This window comes from Crinia signifera, chromosome 3, assembly GCF_055691185.1.
Source record: "Crinia signifera chromosome 3, ASM5569118v1, whole genome shotgun sequence".
Classification (NCBI taxonomy): Eukaryota; Metazoa; Chordata; class Amphibia; order Anura; family Myobatrachidae; genus Crinia; species Crinia signifera.
Window position 1 is genome coordinate 69,907,363 of NC_139219.1, and position 27,298 is coordinate 69,934,660.

General features: G+C 45.1%; 1 protein-coding gene across 1 annotated transcript; it reads left to right on the forward strand.

Annotated features, from left to right (window-relative positions):
- Window positions 1-1,208: 1,208 nt before the first annotated feature.
- On the forward strand, window positions 1,209-25,885 carry CST7 (cystatin F). The gene is made up of 5 exons (XM_083174883.1): window positions 1,209-1,213; window positions 4,754-5,007; window positions 23,438-23,598; window positions 23,699-23,815; window positions 25,684-25,885. Exons 1-5 carry the CDS (start codon window positions 1,209-1,211, stop codon window positions 25,804-25,806), a joined length of 660 nt encoding a protein of 219 aa, XP_083031009.1. The 3' UTR covers window positions 25,807-25,885.
- The last annotated feature ends 1,413 nt before the right edge of the window (window positions 25,886-27,298 follow it).

Genomic DNA, 27,298 nt, shown 5'->3' on the forward strand with positions numbered 1-27,298 from the left:
CATAGCCTGTTACACACACACACACACACACACACACACACATATAGACATACATACATAGCCTGTTACACACACACACACACACACACACACACACATAGCCTGTCACACACACATATATACATACACAGCCTGTTACACACACACACACACACACACACACATATATACATATATACAAAGCCTGTTACACACACACACACAGCCTGTTACACACACACACACACACAGCCTGTTACACACACATATATCAATACATACACAGCCTGTTACATACATACACACACACACACACACGCTTTTTGTCTGTTCCCCCTGTCCATAGCCATGCATTGCGGGCGGCATTACCTTTTGGAACAGGAACTTGGAGCAGGAGCAGGAGCAGGAGAGCCATCGCTGACCATCGCTGACCGGGCTTAGGCAAAATCGTGGGCGTGGCCTAATCGCGGACCCGTGGCCACGCCCCCTTTTTAAAAAAAACCCCGATTTTTTTTTTTTTTTTTTTGTGTGTCGGGACCCGGGCCCCCCTGCCAGGCCCGGGCCCAGGTAAAATGTACCCGCCCCCCCTGCCTCTCGGCGGCCCTGCTCTTGGCAACGAGCAAGAACCCCTGGCAACGGACATTAACTCCCCTTGACAACAAGCAATAACCCCTGGCAATGCATATTAACTCCCTTGGCAACAAGCAGGTAATTTATAATGTATTCGAAGCCTTACTGTGGGGGGCAACGTGGTGTGGCATAGTCAGTGTGTATCTATTTTTGTGTGACATCCCATTTTTTTGGGACGGTCCTGTGGGAATTAGACAATGGCCATGCCCTCACAGCAAGAAAACGGCGCCCAAAAATATTTGACGCGTGCCTGCGGCAAGCACATATATTCCTTTCTCCACTGCCGTAGTTGGGAGGTATGCATTAGGTGTGAGGGGTATTGCAATGTGTGGCATAATGTGTCAGGGGCATTACAATGTGCAGCATAGTATCAGGAATTATGGTGTGCTGCATCATGATTCAGAGAAATGGCGGCGTGTGGCATAATGTATCGCGCATTACAGTGTGCAGCATATTGCGCTGGTGCATTACGGTGTGCGGCATAGTATTAGGGGCATTGTTTAAATTTTAGTAGCTCTCTGGACTTTTTTTTGTCTTTTCTTGTCACAAGTAGCTCTCGCTCAATTAAGGTTGGAGACCACTGGACTAGGAGAGCGGGCATGGGGTAAGCTGTGTCCATGCACCAACTCACGCATTTGCATGTGCAGTCTAATGCCGGGCAGCGTCTGAGCACTCGCTCAGACACTGCCCGGCTGTTCTCGACCTGGTGTGCGGCCTGCGCTGTGTGATTTGGTCATAGGTCACGCTGCGCAGGCCACAGCGCTGACCACCAGTGCCGGAACCTGCTTGCCGCCGGGCCTCCCACATCATACCCGACACCGGAACCTGCTCGCCACCGGGCTTCCCATATCATACCCTACGCCGAAACCTGCTCGCCACCGGGCCTCCCACGTCGCACATGTCTACCCGACGCCTGCCTCTGCACTGCGGCCGTCTGCCCCCCTCCGCAGCAAGTCAGTGTGGGGGCACAGGGGGCAATTTTCTTTTAGGGATGCCAATCCCTGGATCCCGGGAATACCGGGTTTCAGCATTTTTCAATCCCAGTGATATTGGTGTACCGGCTCCAAGATTTCTGTTGCCATCCCTTCAGAGGCGTAACTATAGCACCGCAGCCCCCGCGGCTGCGGGGGGGGGCGCTGTGCATGTGTGGGCGCCGGGGGGCTGTGGTGCTATAGTTAGCCCCCTCCCGTCCGCCCATCTGACGCCCGCCAATCCGCCACCCGCAGCCTTACCTGACTTCACTGGTCCCGTCCCGGGTCCCTTGCTGGCTTCATTCTTCTGCTAGTGAGACGGACCACAATAAAATGTCCGCCCCATATAGCAGACAGTTCTCTGAAACTGTCTGCTGTATGGGGGCGGACAATTTATACATTTTATAAAACATTTTATAAGGAAGCACGGGAGGGGGGCGCAGCGAATCGCGGGAGGGGGCGCGGTGGTGCCGTGAATCGCAGGGGTGCCACGAATCGCGGGAGGTGGGGTCGCGTGGGGCCGCAAATCGAAGGAGGGGGCTTGGGTCCGCAAATCACGGCGGGGGGGTGCCGTGAATCGCTGGAGGGGAGGTCGCAAATCGCAGGAGGGGGCGTCGCGGGGGTCCCGCGAATCGCGGGAGGGGAGGTGTCGCGGGGGTCCTGCGAATCGCGGGAGGGGGTGTCGCGGGGGTGTCGCGAATCGTGGGAGGGGGGGTCGCGGGGGGCCCGCGAATGGGGGAGAGGGGGTTGCGGGGGTCCCGCGAATGGGGGGGTCATGGGGGTGCCGCTAATCTCGGGAGGGGGTGGTCGCGGGGGTCCCGTGAATCGTGGGAGGGGGGGGGTTGCAGGGGTCCCGCAAATCGCGGGAGGTTGGGGTCGCGTGAGGCCCGCGAATGGGGGAGAGGGGGTCACGGGGGTCCCGCGAATGGTGGGAGGGGGGGTCGCGGGGTTGCCGCGAATTGCGGGGGGGCGGGGTTTTCTGCGAATCGCGGGAGGGGGGGTCGCGGGGGTCCCGCGAATTGCGGGAGGGGGGGGGGTTTGCTGGCAGAGGGGGGGCGTGCGGGAGTAATGGTGGATGGTGGCTGTGGAGTAATGGTGGATGGTGGGCGTGTACTGTAGCCCTGGCTGGGTGGGGGGAGGTGATGTCAAGGGGGTGGAACGTCATACACATGAAAACGGTATACACATAAAACACTGGTCTTTTCCCTAAGGGGGGCGGGTTTGTGTATCCAGCTGGGCGGGAGCGTTAGCTACACAGGGGATGAGTGACAGATCTAAGAGATGTGTTTTCTTCAGTAATTCATTGAATTGCTTGTCCTGCCCTCAGTAACCTACTGTATATAGTGCACCTTGGCTGCCTCGCTTATTACTTTCATGTGCAGGATAAACAATATAAAGATGTATTTATGCAGTGGGTATCCTGTTTCTTTTTATTTTATCCTTGTTTGTTTTATTTTTTATGTATTGCTTGTGTAGCACATTGTTACCTACATGGAGGGGATGCACCGACATCCGCCACCACACAATGCCAGCATTCACTGGCTACCGCATTCTTAATAATCAAATATGCACACACACATATGCAATGAGTAATGCAAAGGACAGCTCTTGCGATAAGAGTTGTCCTTTGCGATGCAGCTCTGGAACTGGACTTCTGGGTCTGAGACCCGGGAGTTCCTCTGTGCATGCTCAAAGTAATGGCGCCAGCCGCAGGCATTCTTAGAGGGATCCATGACGGATCCCTCACACAGCACTGAGGAGAGAATCCCATAGGCTTCTACAGGGTATCGACAGCTTTTGCTGGCGATATACCCCCCCCCCCCCAGCGGTACCCTAGCATGCGTGTTTTAGTGCATTCCAAGATGCAATTTCTTTTAAAAAAAAACCAGAAACCAGGGTTTTTACCACATTTTCACTTTAGTGCATCCTGCCCATAGTGAGTCCAAGATGGCTGCCTTACACAGATTTAGACTCACCCAGAACCTGGCACATTAAGAGTGGCTATTTGGCATGACTGAAGATGCAGTGTAAAAAGGACTCATCCGTTCTTTACAATTGTTACCACATTCCGTTTAAATACAAATATAGTATATTCATTATACAGTAAAACTTTTAATGTTGACTTCTGAGGGAGCGATTATGTCTTATCACATTCTGTATTTGTAAAACACATGAACATTATATCTTTATAGTTTTATTAGGTCAACTGAGGCCTAACCATCTGAGTAAACCTGCAGACGCAGGTGGCAATCTATTATTCAGTAAGCGAGCTATCAGTTTCATAACAAAGAATTAATTATTCTTTAAACATAGCACTGCCATACTGTTTCTTGCGACTAATCTACTTCCTCTAGAAAATCAAATTTGATTTTAAATATGTACCTCAATCACAAAGCAGCCAGAGACCTTTGCCTGCAAACTGTTCTCAGTAGTTAAGTATTCATTTGATAACTCAATTACTGGTGTCGACATAAAAGCCCAGCAGGCATTGCATTAACAATTCAATATATGGGTCATTAGACCCAGTAAAGGCTTGCTTTGACCTATGATGTGTCTGAATTACAGTTCTAAATTGGAAATTACAGTTTATGACAGAATTCATTTAGCAAAAGGATAAAAATACTGATGGATCTTGGACAAATCAGTTACAGCAGACGTGAAGATAAATATTGCATTCCCATAGTAGAACTGCAAAGAAAATAAAGACTATGGGCCTTATTCTAGTTGATTCTTTCTGACAAAATCTTAGATGGGCAAAACCATGTGCACTGCAGGGGGGCAGATGTAAAATGTGCAGAGAGAATTAGATTTGGGTGAGTTATTTTGTTTCTGTGCAGGGTAAATACTGACTGCTTTATATCTACACTGTAATATAGATCTCACTTTGAAGTAAAACCCCACCCAAATCTAATTCTCTCTGCACAAGTAACATCTGCCCCACCTGCAGTGCACATGGTTTTGTCCATCTAAGAAGGATTTTGTCAGAAAAGGGTGAACTAGAATAACCCCCTATGTAAAAATTAGAAGGCTGAGGATACAATGCAAAGAGGTTAAATGATGTTAAGTTCACCTATTACTGTAAATTGTTTAAAGGGAGATGTATCAAAGCTTTGTGGAAGATAAACTACCAACCAAAAAGTTCTGCATGTTTAGTGCAAATGTGTCTTTTGCAGCCTGTATCAGTGGCCTGAGTGGTTAGCAAGGCTGGTGATTGATAGCAATACAGGAAGAGTACAGTACAGATCTCTTACTAACCAAAAAGTTTCCACACACCAGTATACTCATCTTCCTGTAAGAGACTGTATTAGTGACTCCCATGAGTGCAACATACTCATCATCCTCTCAGAAGAAGACAACATGTCAGCTCCGTGGTCACTTGTAATCCTGTTACTCTTATGCGTGAGCAGCCATGCTGGGGCCATTACTGGTAAGCATATTAATACTATACTAATACTGTACATCAGATCACATTCTCATTTGCCTCTACAGACACAAAAGCCAGGTACTTAACTTATTGGTCGGTAGCTAAAAAACTGTGGTACTTGTGAGTTATCCGGGCGCCCGATTTCAAAATCGGGTCGGATCGGGACATCGCATCGCATCGCATGCGACCATCGGATGCGATGCGATGCGATGACCCGATTTTTCCATAGGAATCAATGTTAAAATGGACTGAGTCCATTTTAACATGGAATTCAGTGGGAAAAAGGGGTCCTTTTCATACCCCTACTATCCAAGTGGGCATGGAGTTGGATATAAACCTGTGGCGAGCGTAGCGAGCCACCGAGCCCGAAGCGTGGCGAGCGTAGCGAGCCCCGCGAGGGGACACGGAATACCGTCCCCTCGCGGGGCTCGCTTCGCTCGCCACGCTTCGGGCTCGGTGGCTCGCTACGCTCGCCACAGGTTTATATCCAACTCCATGCCCACTTGGATAGTAGGGGTATGAAAAGGACCCCTTTTTCCATAGGAATCATTTTAACATTGATTCCTATGGAAAAATCGGGTCATCGCATCCGATGGTCGCATGCGATGCGATGCGATGCGATGCGATATCGCATCGCATCGCATCTGATTGTATGCCTTAACTTAAGGCATACAATCAAAAAATCGGGCGCCCGGATAACTCACAAGTACCAAAACTGTAAAGTCAGTTGTGAAGTACATTAAGTTTTGTAACAGCAAAGGTCGTGTTTTTATTTCGGGTTTGCTTTATTGCAATATAATAGAATTACTTAAAATCTTATGAAGATTAGTCAAAACAAAATATGGTTGTAAAGACTGCTGGGTACACAATACACATAAGCTGATATAATTAATGATTTCCTTTGTATCGCCTGGAACATCCAGAGCAAACATTATTAGAGGTGATACATGTTGGCCCGGTAATCAATGAAAATTGCTGCTTACAGAGCGCTGAAATGCCTCCCCACCGAACGCCTGCAAATAGGGCATGCGCATGTGTAGATCCATAACCATTGGAACGGGGCTGAATTTTGCCCCTCTAGATCATTAGTGAATTAGGCCCATAGTTCATAGATATAAAATGATAACCTTAATGATATAGTTAAATGGCCACATCCAGGAAAATGCTGTTATTGATGATATAGTAAGGATATGACTGCAAGTACAGGTGACCCACAGGAGTATGCAACAATACCGTGTGTACAAATTAATTATTTATTTTATTTATTAACAGTTTCTTATATAGCGCAGCAGATTCCGTTGCGCTTTACAAAAGGAGACAGTGCTACAACAAACAGGGTATTTACAGACAGTCAAAAGGAAGGAGGGCCCTGCTCGCAAGCTTACAATCTATAGGTATATAGGCATTGATACATAAGAGGCAATACCTAAAATAGGTGGGATTAATACATCACTATGGGGATTCATACATCACTAGGCTTCAATTAGAGATGAGCGCCAGGTCGAAGATTTGGATTTGGATTCATTGCCGGGATTTGGATTTGGCTTTGTCAAGAGGCGGTGATAAGCTTTGGATTTGGATTAGTTTTTTAAATGGTCAAAAAAATGCCAAAATCACATAATTTTTGCGTTCTTTTGTACCTAGAGCACAGGTCTTCAACCTGTGGCCCTCCAGATGTTGTGGAACTACATGTCCCAGCATTCCCTGACCGTTTTGGCATGCTCTTATAGGAAAAAATGTAGCAATGCATGTTGGAACATGTAGTTTCACAACATCTGGGGGGCCATAGGTTGAAAACCCATGACCTAGAGTAATATTAACCTCAATAACATTAATTTCCAGCCCTTTCCAGACAATTTTGACCACTTTACAGCTCACAATGTTGTTTTCATTCAATTTATGCCAAGGTCTGCAGCAAGCTGGCTGGTTATTAACACACAGAACTTCTGACAGTATCAGTATGGTGTATTGGGGTGCAGTACACACAAACAATAAAGAAGGGCAATTTTTTTTTTTTTTTATGCGCAGCTTGTATAACACTGCAGAGCTGTGCGCAGCATGTGGAAGTGTGTGTGAAATGGCGCCGAATTCTCGAGACGCCAAACCTTTAAAAACTCAGCATCTTGCGAGAATCTGCTGAAAGATTACCGTGTTCAGCTGCGCTCAGGCTTCCAAACAAAGCCAGAAACTCGCGATCGCAGCTCGCGGACATCGAGCATGCTGTGTTCGGAGAGGTTTGGATTCCACAGAATCCTAACCGCTCATCTCTAGCTATGATCAGGTCTGAATAACCCCTTTAGTACATACAGGAAATGCAGTAAAAACCCTAAAAAAGATGTAGCTACTATATGGGATGCCTTCAAAGCCTGTATGCATGTTACTTTAAAAAAGTGTGTTAGCTATAATAGAACCTTGGAGCTGGAGAAAAAATGTGGGGATATGGAAAAGTTAATACATCCAGATTAGGCAGGCTTTATGCCGGGTGGGTCCACCTCCTTAAATCTTCAAAGGCTGTTTGGACACCTGCAATTACCTGTTGAAAGAGACACGCACCCCGCGATAATGTCACTGGATGCGATCAAAGCATTTGACGCAGTCGAGTGGCTTTACCTTTGGGAGGTACTGACAGTGTTTGATTTTGGCCCTAAATATATTAAATGGATCCAGTTGTTATACACAAGCCCGAGTATCTCTGAATGGATGGACCTCCAATGCCTTTATGCTCCCCAGGGTGAGGAGACAGGGATGTCACCTTTCCCCTGTCCTGTTTGCCCTGGCGATCGAACCTGTTAAGAAGCTGAAAAAATGTGAACTTTCAGGCTATAGATCCTGAGCACTCACTTGATAACGTATATTTGTTAAAATAACTAAAAGAACTTCAATTGAAAAAAGTCTGGGGTACATATTCTATTACCACTCTTAGCCAGTAATATATGACTGGCGGTCTGAAGTCATTCTCACAGCTAAAAGAGGAGTTTCATCTCCCAGGGACACAGTTTTGGGGGTAGTTACAGTTAAGGGGGCTTTGGAGGCTCAATGTCACGGCTCCATCCAAGTTTCATCAATTAAAAAGGAGTTGAGAGCTAAGGGTGATATAAAATTGTTTTCCAGGTTATACAAAAGATTTAAAAAAGCAAAGTTTTCAGATGGTCTAGAAAGGTACTTGTGAGTTATCTGGGCGCCCGATTTTTTGATTGTATGCCTTAAGTTAAGGCATACAATCAGATGCGATGCGATGCGATATCGCATCGCATCGCATGCGACCATCGGATGCGATGACCCGATTTTTCCATAGGAATCAATGTTAAAATGATTCCTATGGAAAAAGGGGTCCTTTTCATACCCCTACTATCCAAGTGGGCATGGAGTTGGATATAAACCTGTGGCGAGCGTAGCGAGCCACCGAGCCCGAAGCGTGGCGAGCGTAGCGAGCCCCGCGAGGGGACGGTATTCTGTGTCCCCTCGCGGGGCTCGCTACGCTCGCCACGCTTCGGGCTCGGTGGCTCGCTACGCTCGCCACAGGTTTATATCCAACTCCATGCCCACTTGGATAGTAGGGGTATGAAAAGAACCCCTTTTTCCCATTGAATTCCATGTTAAAATGGACTCAGTCCATTTTAACATTGATTCCTATGGAAAAATCGGGTCATCGCATCGCATCGCATCGCATCCGATGGTCGCATGCGATGCGATGCGATGTGCCCGATCCGACCCGATTTCGAAATCGGGCGCCCAGATAACTCACAAGTACCTCTAGAAATTTTGAAGGGGAAATGGGAGAATGATGTTGGAATGTTAAGTATAGAGGAATGGGAATCAGCAAAGTCTTCAGTTTTACAGGCCACCAATTTGATCCGTACTATTCATTCTGCATAGAGCATATCTATGTATGAATAGATTAGTAAATTTGCAGGGAGAGCCTCAATAATATGCAATCTCGATCTAGGTACTTTCTGGCATCTGCTTTGGGGGTTCCAGGTGACTAAAAAATTCTGAGATGGGGTTAAACAAATAATGGTAACTACAGGAATACATAGGGAAGTGTTCACTCCAAAATGCTGTATATTAAATAGTGAAAGGACTCTGAGAGGATTCCAGACTAGACTGTAAGGCCGTGTCCGTGAGTGGTGAGGATCACAGCGACACCTAAACTCGCTAACTCTGTTGTCTCTCGCAGTGGTCGATTGACTTCACCTATAGCAGCCGCGTCCAAATAAACCAGTTAGGCCCGCTACAACTCCAATGCCCCCATGTTTTATGTAGGACAATGCATCAACCAAAACTGAGCTAAGGACAAAAGGATAACTGACTGTGGCTAATGTATAACAAGTAACCCCAACACAGGTCAGAAACACCAGGGAGTTGAGTGGAGGAATATGGGAGCAATCCTCCACTGAACTCCCAGGAATGCAACAATGCAAGAAGATGTTATGTATATAAGTAATTCCTCACACCCACACTTGTAACTACAGAAACACAGCAGGATGTAAACACAGTATGTCCTGGCTAATGGCATAAATGCAACAATGCATGAAGATGTCCATAATACACAATATAACCCATGTGGTGCTGGATGGCAAAACCCCTAATAAGAGAGAACATATACTTTATGCAGAACAGAAAGCACCAGGAACACTGGACCAAGGCAGGGTCAGGAGGGCCGAGGAATATGGCTGTTGACCAGAGAACAGATTCAGACAGACTGCACAAAGACAGGGAAACAGACTGGACAGGCTGCACTAGCAGAATCACCATCATCTGGGTGAAAGGCAGCATGGGAGATAAAGGGCAGACTTCTAATAAGAATAGCCAAGGCAGACAAGCTCTCCTAATGAGGAGACTTACTACAGGTAAGCAGCCTGACACACCAGACCCAGAGCTAATGGCTTAATCAAGCAACAGCTGTGCTCCACCTTGAGGACACAGGAGCCAGGCTGCATTTACACAGACCCGCCAAAGGCTGCTCGTAAAATATAGTTGAGGAAACACTGGGTTTTGACGATAAAATATTTATTATTAATCTATGCTCACTAGCTAAAGTGATGATGGTCAGATTCTGGATGTCGAGAATAGGTCCTGATATCAATAACTGGATATCACTAGTATATTACACTGCGACACATGAAATCTATTTGCATAAACACAAAAGATAAATATGAAAAAAATTTGATTTAAATGGAACACGTCAAAATATAGTAAAAATGAGAGTATATATTATAAAGAAATTATTCATCAAGAGACACCGAGAAAGTAGTGATGAGTGAAGGAAAGGTAAATTTCACGATTTATTGGCAAGCTAAAACAAAATAGGGGTAGGAGGGAAATCGGCATACCTAGTAGTTTAAAGACGGGGGTGATTTCATTAAATGGGAGGGTTAAATTGAGTAAGCTACTAGATTGTAAGCAACTACTAGATTGTAAGCTCCTCAGAGCAGGGCCCTCTTCCCTCCTGTTGTCAAAGCCCTCTTCTCTTCACATTTCACTCACAGCTCTCCCATACTCAAACACTCAGTGACCATCTTCGTCCGCATACTCATCTCCATCATTGGCCACAAGCCTCTAGTTGTATGTTGATTGAGTCCTCACTACTTATATTTAAGCTGTAATGTGTATTGAACTGTGGCGCTCTTTACCTGTACTAAGTTTTGTCTTCCTGTACTGTTCCTTTGTACGGGACTGCAAAACACTTGTGGCGCCTTATAAATAAAATTATAATAATAAAATAATAATAATAATAAGCTAGCAGCTAGCTAGAAAATACACACAGTTCACGCTTCAGAAATTGAGGGTTAGGTCAGAGGATTAAGCTTTGTTTCACTATAGAACTGAGCACATTATAAAGCAACGATTTCTTGTTAAGGTTCAGTTAGACCTATAGTCAAGACAAGTGTCAGTTAAGATAAAGACCAAAGCAAATATACGATCAGAAAAGGTGAAATCCCACATAAACTCCCTGCTGGAAACGGGTAACCGCAGCCTATATGGCTCACTGCAATGAATCATTTTTGTTTTTTGGGGGGACTTTTTTTCTCTTTTTTTTTGTTTTTGTTTAAATGTGTGTATGTGAATTAAGCATGCATTGTTGTACTTGTATTTGTTATATGTTTTATGTGGGGGGTCCAGCATGCTCAAAGACAAACTGAAATAACAAAGTTATGATATTAATGGCTGGGCATGCTATGTATTGTTAAAATGAAAAGTAAACCTTAATAAAGATGAAGTTAATAAATCAAATATATATAAAAAAGGTTTTTTTTTTCCAGCTAGTACAGTAAATTCTGCCATAGTTGTAGTTCACTAATACATTCTTTGTCCGGTGATGTGTACTTGTAATATAGACAAGATAAACTAAAAACATTAAAAAAAAAACAGCTTTCAACACTTGGGTTCCAGTTATTGGTCACGCTGTCCTGTAACACAGTGTGGTTTCCTCTGTGGTAAAGGGTCTTCTAGTGCTAAGTGTGAAACAAACAATGAGTGTTAATTCCTTGCATTGCCACTTTCTTGCAGCACATGCCCGTAGGTGGTGAATTAGAAAAACTGTTATTAAATTCAAGTTCATTTCAGCATGGGGTTGCTGATCTTCAGGCTAATGATACCACATACTAATCTCTCAGCCAGTGATCCAAAAAGTCTGAGAAATTATTTGAATTATATGTTACTTCAGACTCCTCGCATTACTGGCTTAACACACTGTGCAATTTTGGCTAATGGCTGATTTTGACTAAGCAATTTTGACTAGATGCACCGGAGATTTTGACTAACACCCCTTTTAAACCAGCCCTAATAAGCCGGGTTTTTGCATGGGTTTTTGCAGGTCTGACCAGCCAGCGTGTTCATGCTGTGGCCGGGGGAATTTATGTAAAAAGTTTCCCCAGCAGTGTTATGACACTGCTGGCTGTTTGAGCCCGGCGCTGGTCATTAAAATAGTGGGGACCCCTATTCTTTTTGTCCCCTGCATTTTTATAACCAGGACAGGCTAAGACCTGGTGCTGGGTATAGAAATACAGGGGACCCCTATTCATTTTGTCCCCTGTATTTTTGGAACCAGCACCAGCTCAAAGAGTCTTCGGCTGGTTATACTCAACGGGGGACCCCCATGCAGTTTCTTTATTTATTTTATCACATTTATAAACAGAAAAGCATTGTATGATTCTGAGTGTTCTATGCGATGCTTCAGCCTTGCCAGGAAATACCCAGCCAGTATTTGTTTGTTTTTGGGGAACTGATTTGTCACTTTTAAAAGTTAACACCTCTACCCCACTTTAACATTAAAATATGTCAATTTTAGATGACCTTTCCTAAGTTTTATGCCACTTGGACATTTGATGCTGCTTTCAGACCGCATAACTGGCTTTGACCCTGTATTTGGAAACGTTTCCAAAAACGGGTCTGCCAGATAAAACCCCTTTCACACCGCAGCACTTAAACGGTAAGTTTAAGTGCCGATTTTTTGACACTGGCAGACCCGTTTTTGGAAACTTTCCAAATACAGGGTCAAAGCCAGTGCAGCCTTCAGCCCTCCCCTCCGTGCAGCTCCCCCCCCCCCCTCGCGTGTCGACCGAGAGCATGTCGACGCCCCCCGAGCATGTCGACGCCCCCCGCGCATGTCGACGCCCCCCGCGCGTGTCGACGCCCCCCCACCCCACCCCGCGTGTCGGCGCCCCCCCCCCCCCCCGTGTCGACTTACCCCGTGCTGGTACCTCCTTTGTGGACTGCAGCTCAGTATGCTCGGAAAGCACTTATGAAAAAAGTGTCTTCCAGAAAATGGCTGCCCCATAGGAAACCCTGTTTAAAAAAACTGTCTTCCGTATGGGGGGCAGCCATTTTCTGAAAGACACTTTTTTCATAAGTGCTTTCCGAGCATACTGAGCTGCAGTGCCGGGAACCACAACGGAGATACCGGCACGGGGTAAGTCGACACGGGGGGGCGCCGACACGCGCGGGGGGGCCGTCGACACGCGCGGGGGGCGTCGACACGCGCGCGGGGGGTGTCGACACGCGCGGGGGGGGGCTCCAGTGCTGTGAATACTTAATGAGCGCTCATTAAGTATTCACTGTGCTGAATTTAGGACCCAGCTCATTGGCTGGGTCCTAAATACCGTTTCTGAGCCGATTTTTGCGCTAAAATACCGGTTCAGAAACGGGTAGGACCCTGCATTTTAACCGGTTAGAAAAAACGGCATTTTCTAACCGGTTAAGTGGGACTGGACCTTTCAGACCGCACACATTACCGGTTTAAAACGGTAAAAAAACGGCAATTTACCGTTTTAAAAGTGCGGTCTGAAAGGGGCATGAGTAGATGTTGTTGCAGCGCTAGTATTTAGTTGCTGGTCCTGCCCTTCTCTCGACTGACCGGTATCCAAATTGATGAATACAAGGTAGTAGTACAAACAATATAACAATATATATTTATTCTACCTTTTTTAAATGAATAGATCAGCTCACATTGCGTAGATTTACAACATGTAAATGTACGTGAAATAAAAAAGCTATTGGGTACAGCAAACAAACTATTTTCTTTAAATAGTTCAGACATCATGGAGTCACAACTCTTTTATATATACATGAACAAATGCACTAGAGTAAAGCACATACATCAATTTGTAAAAAATATACTGGAGAACAGGGCACACAGGTTGTGCAAACAGAAAAATGTTTTTTAACGTCTGTTTTACTTTTGTTGCAATGGACAACTGACACTATGGAGTAACACTGCTTACATTTATATGAACACAGTGAGGAACAGCCTGTGGAGTCACAGTGCAGCACCACTGCGTGACAGACTAGTAATAATTCCTGCACTATTAAAAATAATAAATTATTAATTGCTATCTGCCTATAATTAGCTTGACCAATACTAACACGAGGGGACTGGAGTGGACACAGATGTGTTCTCTTATAGTACATTGTTGCATGCAAATTTCAGTGAACGTGCCTGACATACTGTAGGGGCTTATTCAGACCTGACTAATCGCAGGTATGACAATTATTGACTGCACATGTGTGTGTGGCATACACAAGGCCTTCCTGCGATAAAATACTGCTACTTTTTTTATCAATGGCCATAAGCAAGTTGATTGACAGAAAGCTGGGATTTGTGGATATCACCTGGTCTTTTTCTGGGAGTGGCAGTAGTTCAGGCATGCCTAGAACATACTTGCCTACCCTCCCTGAATGGCCAGGCGGCTCCCGCAAATTGGGTCCCCCTCCTGCCCCCCCGAGAAGGTGGGCAAGTCTCCCGCATTGTAGCCACAGTCCCTGCTCCCCCCTTCCCTGCGGTATAAATTTCCAAATTTCGCAGGTCCGCAGTGAGGGGGCAGGGCTAAAATGATGCAAATCGCATAATTTTGCGTCACTTTAGCCCCTCCCCCATCCATGGACTCGCAAATTAATGCGGCTTAGGGACGTCAGCATCGCCCCGCCCCCAAAACAAATCCTCGTCCAGCCCCCCTTTTACTCCTCTCTGGACTTCTCCCGGAGAAGTCTTTAAAAAATTGGCATGTATGGCCTAGAATTTTGAAGGGAATGATCCGACTGTTTCTATTGCAGCTGCTGAGTAAGTCCTGGACTATGCACAAACTGCACACACTGGAAAAATAATTAGATGGTGAGCAGCTTGTGAATGGATTTGCAGCTACTCACTAATGGATTTCCATTGACATTTTGCAAGCCGGGCAAAGCAATTCACAGGCTTGCACGGGGCGGGATTTTTCACTCTGGCTGGGTGGCATATACCTGATTGCAGGGCTCTGCAAATTAGCAGCCCAGGGAACAGGTCTGAATAACCCCCCTAGTGCATCACACTACAGCTCCGTTTTCACCATGCAATTCTATGGGATCATGCATGCAAATGCCATGCACTTGCCCACCTGCAGGACACTTTTTCAAAGCAAACATGCGTGCAGAGAGGGAGGGTCTATATATATGCAATTCATCTAAGCCCCTATTTAAATATATGCCTAATGATACAAGTTCTCTGGTCCTGCCCCATTACAGGTCACCTGCTTTTCCTCTCCAGGCTTCTCCCGTAGAGAACAATTTGACAGGAGGTACAGTAAGTATGGGTTAAAAGGCATAATCATGCTTGTGGGGCCCCCGGCAGTAGCCCACCCAGCCCAGTGGACAAGATAACCCTGTCCACCTTTGGATGTAACGTTCATTAATAAAAGGGAAAAAAGGAATTTGAAGCAAAATAAGTCTTTGTAAAATTTCCTTTTAAGTTAATTATATTTTCAAATGTTCCTTGATGTTAAACATTTTACTTTGCTCCCTGTGCATTTAGAAACAGGCAACAGTGCTGAGAGATACAGTAGCTGCATAATCAGGCATTTAGTTGCAGAGATAGCCGCGTGACAGTCTGACAAACCGTCACTGTTTGCTTGGCTACTATGTCACATCATCTGGAAAGTTCTCTCCGTTTTCATATTCTTGCAGAGAACATAATGACTTTTTTCATTTACCACATGTCATAAATGTGATAAGTCTCAGAGCTGTTGCTAGTTATTTTGTTTTTCTCCTGTTCTGTTTCAATCCACTTATTGACTCAGGAATATATTAGGCTAGACGCTGCATAGAGCAATACTTATTACACTGAAGCCCTTTCCCAGAAATAGTTGGAACGCAATTTCATATAAAATGATAATCAGGTAGTGCTTTGCTTTCTACTGTAGATGCCCGGACAGAAAGCAAATCACAGTAATCATAAAGCCAGCATCATTTGCATTTAAGGGACAGACTAGATAGGTGTGGGTCAATGGAGTGACTGGGTCATAATAAGGTCAATGTGTCAACATAAAAAAGGTAGACACCACAAAATGTCGACATGACCAATAGGTTGACACAAAAAAATCAACATTAATTTTTTATTGTTGTGTCATTTTGCATGTTTAAGCACATGTAAGGCAGATTAGTGGAAATGTATCCCCTCATGTGCTCTCTTCGCTTGCCACGCTTCGGCAAGGTGCCTTCGTCCGCTAGCGCTGTGTCCGACACAGGTTACTATTTCTAATTGTAGGCAACTGGATGGTAAAAAGTTGACAAAATGTCTAAAAAACATGTTTCATAGATAATCATGTGGACTATGTCAACCTTTAATGTCTACCTCTCACAGCCCTTTTCAATAATCACCCCACTGAACCCCCACTTCATTAATCACCTCAGAGGCACAATGGGGCAGATGTATTAAGCCTTAACAAGAGATAAATGTGAGGGTGATAAAGAAAGATAAACCATACCTCCCAACTTTTGTAGTTGGGAGGTCGGGACGTTCGCGCGGACAAGCCGCTTGCGCTCCTGAAAAGGGGGCGTGACCTCGCGGTATGACGCAACCTCCGGTCACGCCCCGTTTTCGCCGCTCGTCGACGCTGAATAGACGCTGTGCGCATGCGCACAGCGTCTATTCTTGGCAGGCTGGGGGGGCTCCCAACTGTCCCCCCACTGCGGGACAATGGCGGCCCTGGGCGGGAAGATATTCGGGGATGTTCCCGCGGTAAGCGGGACAGTTGGGAGGTTTGGATAAACGTACAGCCAATCACCTGCTAACTGCCATGTTACAGGCTGTGTTTGAAAAAAGTCAGTAAGGAGCTGATTGGCTGGATGTTTATCTCTCTTTATCACCCTTTCATTTATCTCTTGTTAAGGCTTAATACATCTGCTCCTATATTACTCATCACCTTTCATTGCTCCCATCCTCCTTCCTAGGATGGACCCTCTTAGACTCTGTCATTCCTGGATAAAATGGAGACATGTTCCTCGCTATGGGCCTGATTCAGATCTGAGCTCAGTACAAATTTGTTTGGAAAATGGGCAAAACCATGTGCACTGCAGGTGGGGCAGATGTAACATGTATAGAGAAAGTTAGAATTGTGTGAGTTATTTTGTTTCTGTGCAGGGTAAATACTGGCTGCATTATTTTTACACTGCAATTTAGATTTCAGTTTCAGCACACCCCACCCAAATTTAACTCTCTCTGCACATGTTACATCTGCCCCACCTGCAGTGCACATGGTTTTGCCCATTTTCCAAACAAATTTGTACTGAGCTCAGATCTGAAAAAGGCCCTATGTACAGAGAGAAAATCACAAAGGTAGACTACAACTCTCAGCAGCTGAAGCCTGATGTGCGACCCCGCATTTGTGATGTGAAAAGGGTATTAGTGTACCTCTGATTTGTCCCTTGAATCCTCTGTGATTACGACCTCTCACACTCTAGGGCACATTCCTGCACTACTCCCCACTTATAGAATGCTCTACCCATCCAGACTCTCCCTAACATTCGCTGGGGCTGCCACATTTGCACTACAAAGCCTTTTCTACTACATGGGATATTACTCCCACTAGGTATCCCCTCGTTTTCTGATCTCCCCCTAAGTCCCACTAAGCTCCTATTATTGTAGTATATCCCTCTGCCCCTGGAATGTAAGCTATGAACTGTCATCTGTTTAATGTCTGTGCCCGCTAAACATTGTAAGAACCGTACTTGTTCTGATTTTGTACATGATTTTATATATGATCTGTTATATGCAGCGCTGCAGAGTTTTCGGGCATCTTACTAAGTGATGATAAAGGGTACTTGTGTATTAGCACAGCGCCCACTAAGCAAATAGCATAGTGGGCGTTGTGCTAATACACAAGTACCCATTACCATCACTTAGTAAGATGCCCGAAAACTCTGCAGCGCTGCATATAACAGATCATATTCTGCGTAGTGAAATCGCATTGCATGGAACATTTTCGTGCCGTGCAATGAATGCATTGCGATCTCACTAGTTAATTTATTCACTGCACCCTGACCGCCGATCGCATGGCATGTACCTGATAATGTTATACTAGTAAATGTCAGGGCTGGATTTGGGGGTCAGGCAGTCCCTAGGCACCACACTTTAGTCCGCCCCCCAGTACCTGGCCGCCCATCCCCGGCACTCAGTCCCGCAGCCTGGGATGTGCGGGAGGGTGCACGCCGACTCGTGGAGCATCAAGGAGGGAGCACTAGCAGCGGCTACAGCACAGGTACCGCTGGACACTTGTTTGAACAGGAGCCTCGCACGGCACAGGTCACTAGCTCCTGGTCTCACAGGCAGCTGTGCAAGGGGTGATGTCAGTACTGCCGCTCAGTCATCCGATGCTGCTACCCGTAGAGAGCCAGAGCTAGTGACATGATCCAGGTTAGGGTCCTGGCTGCCTGCTGCCCTTAGTTTGCGCAGCCCCTAGGCCCTTGCCTCACGGGCCTAGTGGCAAATCTGGCCCTGGTAAATGTGCGGGTGTGGTATAGGGTTCTGACAGTCGGGAACCCAACAGTTATTAGCCTGACGTCGGGATCCCGCCATTGCATATTCTTCTATAGGTTTATACTGGAAATTCCTCTTTCGCTCATTTTGAAATGACAGATAAGGAATATTATGTACTGCATACTGTGGGCCAGATGCACTAAGCTTCAAAAAGTGATAAAATGGAGAGTGATAACCAACTATCCAATCAGCTCCTACCTGCCATGTCACAGACCGTGGTTGAAAAATGTCAGACAGGAGCTGATTGGCTGGTTGTGTATCACTCTACATTTTATCACTTTCGAAGCTTAGTGCATCTGACCCATTTTATGGCAGCAGGCACATGCACAGTACATAATACTGGAGTACTGTTGTGATCCTATGGATGTAGTTGGTATGTCTGTAGCCCAGTAGTAAAACTAGCATTACCTTCTACACCACTGCCATAGAAGTTATGGATATTGCCCAGAAGTCTTCCCTGGTGGTGCCAGGCTGCAGCTTTAGCTGCTAAGCAGGTGAGATAAGTAATGTGTCTAGTTGGCAGCCTCTGCCTAAATACTCATCTTATATACCCCAACAGTCCTGATTTTTGACACCCAAAAATCAGGACTGTTGGAGTGAATGCTATAAAGGCCCCCATGCACTGAGCCGATTTGGTCTGATTGCGACCAATTGGGCCATTAAATCGGACCAAATCGGCTGTCCCTGACATGCTCCAGTTCCGGGCCCAGACAGAAATGGGGGCCCAGGACTGGAGTCTAGCAAGTATAATTTGTCAAAAACAAAGTTCACAGCAATGTAGAGGTGGAGTAGTGTTGTCAGTGCTGCAGACACCAGAGGCAGGCCGGGGTCCAAGAAGGGGAAAGGGGGCCCTGCCTATTTGGTCAGTCCCGGGCCCCACAACTTCTCAGAATCAGAATCATCTTTATTGGCCAGGTATACTCGCGTATGCTTGGAATTTTTTGTGGTAACAGTGCAGCATCAATCAGGGAACACAAAGGGGGTGGGAAGAGAGACATAAACATACATCACATACATTTCACATGTATCTAGAAAAGTAGTCCTGCATGTCGTCGGGTCCGATGCACGGTCCCGTGCGCATCGGACCTGTGTCGGGTGGTCGGACCTGCTGGACATCTGACCACATGACCTTGGACCTCCCTCCTGGCGGTGAGACGGGTGGGTAGCAGGGTATCGGGTGTCCGGGCACTTTTAGAGTTAGGATGTGGTACCTGTAACATACAGCTGAATGTATGAATCAGAGTATTGTAAAACTTCATTCTAGTTTGTTTGTTCTCATTTATTTTCTTGCATTTTCTTTAGGTATATTATAAAGCCAAAATTGTATTGGTGGATAGCTGGCTATTACATATACGGTCCTCTTTGGCCGTGATCACATAGTCTGTTGGCTAGCCACGCAGTGCCATCTGAGATGGTTGTAGCTTCTACCAACAGATGCCCTGGCGCCACAATCAGGAGAAGCTGCCAACAGAACAGTTTTATTCTGAGCCTCCGTTTTCATTATCACTATATGTTCATTCCTGTTCCCAAAGTACAGCACATATAATAGACATTAAAGAATAAAGTTCACAATACACTATTTTTTTGACTAAAAAATAAAAATGCCTTAAAATTTGACAGTTATTTAATTAAAACACAATTTTTGAAGTATTGTTTGTTGCGATGCTCCTCCGCTGTAGTGTTTGTTAGCAATCCAGAAGTAATTGTCAGTATCTGATTGGTTGCTATTAGCAACATCACCTCTTTTCATTTTTAGAATCTTTAGTAAATATACCCCAAGGGGATAATGTATCAAGCAGTGAAATGAGTGTAGAAGTGGACCAATGGAGAAGTTTCCCCTTGCAACCAACCATCGTTCAGATAACATTTCTCAAGTACCATTATATATAAAATGATAAATAAAAGCTAATGGGTTGCTAGGGAAAACGTCTACGGTGGTCCAGTTCTCCGCTCTTTTTACTGTTTGATACATATGTTATGCAATGCGCACTGTGTGTTTTGGACTAGATTGCATCACATCTAATGTAAAACGCATGCAATATGCTAAAGCAGCGTGCGATGCAATCTAGTCCAAAAAGTACGTGCATCACATACTTTTTGTAACTTGTAATATGATGTACGTGGGAGTGCACATCACATCGCATGGGTAAAATAGCACCATGGTGTAGATGTATGGAGCAGTGATATGGGAGGAGATCTGATAAAGTTCGTGGTTCAATATCACTTTCCAATCAGCTCCTAACTGTCCCTTTTTAACAACAGAAAACAAAAGGGAGAATCGGCGCTCAAAAAGATGCTACTTCAAGTGCAGGCATCAATTCAATAAAAAATTATTTAATCAATAATTACATACACATGTATACAATAAACATAAGAAAAATAATAAAATATGATATTCTAAAAACAATAAATGGCAATGGACCTATTGGGAGAGCTGAGATTTTATATAGTCACCCGTGTGGTGTTGATGGGACCTGCACTGATCCAGGAACTTATGTCCATTAGACGCCAACGCGTTTCGCTGTGTTAACTCACAGCTTTATCAAGGTGTATTGATACAGCTGTGAGTTAACACAGCGAAACGCGTTGGTGTTTTGCTGGACCCCACTGGAGAGAGACTATCATCAAGTCCCCTAATGAAGTGCTGACCACCTGCTCAATCTACATCTGATCCTGTCCTAAAGATTGCTCCTATACTACCGTGCAGAGCCCAAATCCTGACTGCCAAAATCAACTCGAAGGAAATCCCGGGCTGGCTATCATCTACCATCTTTGCCAACGGGCACACCTCCTAGGCAATTACCAGGACACAACATCATAAGGCCTTTAATTACACGGACACCATTCTGGACTCTAATGGACATAAGTTCCTGGATCAGTGCAGGTCCCATCAACACCACACGGGTGACTATATAAAATCTCAGCTCTCCCAATAGGTCCATTGCCATTTATTGTTTTTAGAATATCATATTTTATTATTTTTCTTATGTTTATTGTATACATGTGTCTGTAATTATTGATTTAATAATTTTTTATTGAATTGATGCCTGCACTTGAAGCAGCATCTTTTTGAGCGCCGATTCTCCCTTTTGTTTTCTGTTGTTCAATATTTAATTGGGGAAATGACCATCCTCTGAATCGGCTGCTCCTTTAAGGAATAGACTCATACACAAGCGCTCTATTAGATTGACCTAGGTCAGTCTTTCTTTCTTTCATGTCCCTTTTTAAACCCAGCCTGTAAGTCAGTCAGGAGCTGATTGGCCGGTGATAAAGTACCAGGCACTTTATCACTTCTCCTCCCTTATCACTGCTTCATTCATCTACCCCCATGTGTGGGTGCCTTTAGACCAGGGGTGGGGAACCTTTTTTGTGCCAAGGGCCGTTTGTATGGGGGAAAAATCCTTTGGGGGCCATATGTGAAAATTTCTCTTACAAATTGTCCTGCTGCAGCTGTCCCACGCTCCGCTGAATAGGGCTGACAGCCTCCGGCTGCTATTGATTAAGAGGAATCTCGCGAGAACTACCGACCTCTCACGGGAATTCCCCTGTACTTGACTCCTGGCAAAGCCGCCGGGCGGGTGGGAGGGCCACTCAGACCGGGCCTGAGGTTCCCCACCCCTGCTTTAGACTATATAATAGTGTTTCAACCTCCTAGTGACCCTTCCTAGTCATGCTTAATAATTGTACAGATACTGTATGAATTCATTGTGCAGATCTGTTATATGTGTCCCACATGTATCCACACAGATATTTCTAAAAACATATTTTGCATGGGGCAGTACAGAAATACTACTAGAGAGACAAGATATTTCCAGTATCTGTTAAATGGGCCTGATTCAGCTTCACTGGTTAAGCAGCGGTCGTCACACATCCATTCGCATGCGTGCGTACAGGGGAGGGGGGGGGGGGAATCTTGGCCGACTTTTATTTACAAATGTCATGTCCAAAGATGGGGCAGGTGCTGACGTCATGTGATGTCCACCGCCCGCCCTGTGATACTCCCCAAAGGCGTTCTCACGGTGGGTCTGCACATGCGTATTTTCGCTGATGTTGAATCAGGCTCTATGTTAAATCTAGAAACCTATTTCCATTCCTAATTATTGTTCATTCTATTATAATTTTATTTTATTGAGTGGCTAATTGAATATCATGGTGCAAGGAACAATGATATTCTTTAAACCCTCAGTCAGGATCACTTTCCAATTTAGCTACCCATGCAGCTTGGTGGCCAAATCACATCTTGTCCTGTGAGGTCATCAGATGACCACACCCACATGCAGACAGCGATCATCAGCAAGACAGATTTCTGAGTACACATGAAAACAATGAAAAGACTTTGCAACAGCTATTTCATGGGCATGCTTAGCATTCAGGTAGTCTCACAGTTGTACCAAATATTTGTTAATATTTGTCCTACTTTTATCAGGTTTTAATGGTGTAGGTAACGGCACTATTTAGGGAAGCCACGCCTCTAAAACCATGGGACACCGTAGAATGTTTACCATTCGATAGCAGCATTCCGATGTTTGCCGCCATCTAATGGTAAACATTAGATGCTGTTGCGATGATTATACTGGGTCCCAACCCCCAGTCCCATCCGAAGGTGACCATGGTGAAGGTTTATCACATGCGCAAATTATTTTTTCGTACATCTGCAGTTCAAATACATCAAATAAATAGTTTTTTTATCTAATTCTTTTGATGTGATGGTCAGTTACCATCGCATCAAAAGAATTTGATGGCCAGTCATCATTTGATGGTGGGCTTCTGTTGTCCATCCCTACTCTGACTGACAATATACAAATGAGCCACTCCGAAAACAAATTTCATTTCAAAGCAACTTTGGGGGTTTGGGGTTCCACACAGCACCCATGTATAGGCTTGCGGTCACAGCGCCAATGACCTCCTCAGTGAAGAATGGAAAATTCTAATCAACATATAAACAGTCTCACTCAGCAACGGACACAGGAACATTTAGAGGCTCCAGTTCTTATAGGAAGCAGGCAAATAGGCCACTCCAAAAGAAGAATAGACTCCTGGGTAGTGGTGTTTATATTACCCAGAAATCTATTCTGCTCTTTAAGTAGCTTACTTGCATGGAAGGAGCTGCTAAGTATCTTTAAACACATTTACTTTACGTTCTAGGTATTCATGTCTCCACTGCAAAACCTGGATTTCCCAAAAACGCCAGCACTAATGACCCTGAAGTAAAGAAAGCAGCGAGGGTAACTGTCTATGCTTATAACAACATGTCCAATGATAGCTTTCTGTTCAAAGAGCTGGAGATACAGAAAGCCATGATACAGGTGAGATATTAGTGTTGCTATCTCAGTCTATTGATTGATAGAAAAATATAACTATTGCAAACAAAAAAAACCATAACATTGGTAAATATATATTTTTTAGGTTGTAAAGGGAATAAAATACCTACTAAGGACAACAATAGCAAGAACAGTCTGTCAGAAAAACACGAAGTACATCCTGGATGAATGTGACTTCCAACAAAGAAAGCCACTAAAGCAGGTATGACGTGCTGTATATTTCTCATTGCAGTGGAGAGGTATCAAGCCTTGGAGAAAGATAAAATGGAGTAGCAGTTGCCCATAGTAACCGAATAATTTATAGCTATCTAGAGTAAAACTGTTCTAGATAAACAACAGAGGCTTACACATGATGAGGGTGATTCTGATTTATTCAGAACGGGGAAAATTTTGCCCATGTTCTGATGTTTGGGGCTCTGGTTTATTATGCGCATGTGCAGCTTCCCTTTACGAATGGCTTTGGCAATTTGCATAGTCGCCAAGCATTTTGCAAGGATGGGCCAAGGGCGGGTGGCGATGGGGACAGGGGTCGCCTATGGTTCTGTTTTCAAAGCCATGAGAAATAATTTGATGGTCAGTGACCATTGAATGATTTCTCCTGCAGCGGAGGCATGCGAGGGGATGTGTCTTTGTTACACGTGCCCTCGCATGGTACCGACATGGCTTGGCCATTCGGGTCGTGCTGCATCTCTGGTGCTCGGTAAGCTGCGATGTTCGCAGGTTACTGAGCAAGCCAGAATCAGGCCGGATAGCACTTAAGCTACAGTGATAGTATATTATATGGGGTGTTTGGGGGCAGTCACATTAGTGGTTGCAGTTACATGCATATATGCCCAGTACAGCGCCCATCACCTCGCAACACAGAAAAATCTGCAAGCAACAAAATAAGAGTGGTGGCTGCAAGAACACAAAAAACAACGTTTGGGGCCAGATGTACTAAGCATGAAAAGTGATAAAATGGAGAGTGATAAACCACCAGCCTATCAGCTCCTAACTGCCATGTCACCGGTTGTGTTTGAAAAATCACAGGAAGCAGCTGATTGGTTAGTGGTTTATCACTCTCCATTTTATAACTTTTCATGCTTAATACATCTCACTATCTCTTATTGGAGTGAGATGTTCTGGGAAGACAGACACTTAACCTATCCTGCCCCTAGCTATTGCTGGGTCCTTCTCCATTCACTGCTGATGGCCGCACAGTCACCATCCCATTCCATGCGGTCTGTTTAACACTTGCGGTATGGGATGTAAGCTTTATGTCCGTGTAGCAGTCATGGCCTCAGCTTGCTGGTGGTCATTAGCATTTTCTTGCTGTAATAATCTCCCACTAAATACAGCTATTGACAACCTACAGCATGAGCCCCATCAATGTTCTCCCCACCACCGCTCCGGAGCCTAGCTGCTGCCTCTCCCACCAGTGTCCTGGTTCTAGCTCCCAGTTGACCCCACAATCGTTGCACTAACTGAGTCTACTAACTCACCCACAGCCACAGCAGGGTTTCAGACCACTGTCTGCAAAACTGCCACTTCCCCAGTCATGCTGAGATGGCCCTCAACTTGGCTTGCCAAATACCCTATGCTCTATAAAAAATAATTTTTCTTTTTAGTCCCTATCCCTTTACCATACCCGTGATTACAGCTTGTTACATGCATACAGTACTTACCTACTTTGTAAGTCTCCTCCCTGGAAGAAGCCCTAAGAGGAGACACTACAGGGTACCTCAGGGAGCAGGGGCGAAAGCAGAGGCGTAACTAGACATTCGTAGGCCCTGTAGCAAAAGTTTTTAAGGGCCCCCTATTTAGCAACTGATGGTGTTAAATGTATGTAAAACATTACTTAAACAGTGAAGATGGGCCCCCTTCAGCCCTGGGCCCCATAGCAGCTGCACCCCTTGCACCTATGGTAATAACGCCCTTGGGCGAAAGGTCTCATCAGCAAAGGGAAACTCCCATCTGACCAAAGTATTCCTACAATTTCTGGTGTCAAATAAAAATAGTGCTAAAAAATGAATAAACTAAAACCTCATCTAACTCTTACATACTGATATCAATCTATCTTTCTCTTTGCAGACATTGACCTGTTACTCAGAAGTGTGGAAAATAAGCTGGCTGCATACTGAGGCAGTGTCTGTGCTAGAGTGCGCTCAGAACCCAGTGATCCAAAGACTTCACCGCCACAGACGCTTGCTTTAGAGTTGTCTCATTATTCTGTCACCTGCTCAGTGATAACTTGGAGGAAAAATGTAAATGTAGTTTAAATAAATATTGCCTAAATGCCAAGCAAAACAATCTACTGTATATTATGGGAAAAGGCAAATTCATATGGACATATAATATACTGTATATACCATGTACAGTACCAGCTAAGATAGTTTTCTTTGGTCATTGAAACCATGAAAAAGGATATCCTATCTTCCCCATTACAAATGTGCAGTGTACTAGACAGTGAACCAGTGCCTGGTTAACCAATAGGGAAGGGGGTGCCTTGCAGGTGACAGCTGAGGGATAAAATGAAGGCCTCATTTATTCCATGCTTGTTAGCTATCACCTGTCCCGATGTACTGTGGGGAGTGTAAAGTTCTTAAGGTAAATGCCAGGTTTACTGATGTCACCATTACTTTATGTACATTGTGTTACAGTGCCAACTGAGCAGCCTAGAGCCAAAGTCTCCTTCACACGCCGCAAGTATTAGACATACATGCCAGTTAGATAACAGGGTTAGCAATCCTCCCTGATACCGGCGGGCGAACCACCCACCAACCTCCCACACCCCCACATCTCCCCTATGGCAGCGTTAATTTCCTGCGTTTCGCAGCTTTTCGTGGGGAGTGAAGTGGGGGATACAAATCGCATAATTTAACCCCGCCCCATCCTCGAAGCCCTTGGGGCTTGATTACATCTACATCAGGTCCGGTCCCCCTGAAGTGCTTTCTCACCGGGCTTCTCCCGTAGAGGAGACTTTAAAAGTAGGCAACCCTGTTATATAACCTGCATTACATGCACATGGGCATGAGTATGAATGTATGAGTATGAATGGCGAGTCCCTGAGCGCCCATACATGTGTGTAGCACCATTAAGGGGAGCTACATGTGTGTTAGTCTAGGGCACCTTGAACATTTAATCAGGCCCTGCAGCAAAATGTGATCATAGGCCTGTAACATAACATTTCTGTGAACTGCATTTTGTAAGTATTGTAAAAGGGAAATTTACTAAAACTTCTACAAATGAAAAGAGTGATGTTGCCCATAGCAACAAGTTGGAATCTCTCTATTATTTCTCTATAGAATCCTAGATGATGATAGGCAGTGTATGCATGGGGGTATAGATCATAGAGTCGACAAGAGGAAGCTCAACATGTATTGGGTCGACCACTGAAGGTCCACATGCATCAAGGTCGAAATGTCTGAAGGTCGACATGGGGTTAGGTGGACAGGGTCATTAGGTCGACACATGCATTAGGTTGACATGGGCAACATGTCGACATGGTGTTTTCACTGTTTTATCCCGAATGTGTACACAATGTAAATGGATGACCATTAAAAAAAGAAACCTCTGGGTTTGGCCAGCATCCCGCATGGCCGCCAGACTCACCACACATTACATCCTGCTCACGCTTGGATTAGCTATAGTCGCTGCTAGTAGCAGTGATCGCACTAATATGGTAATGCAGTGTCACACGTCCTGC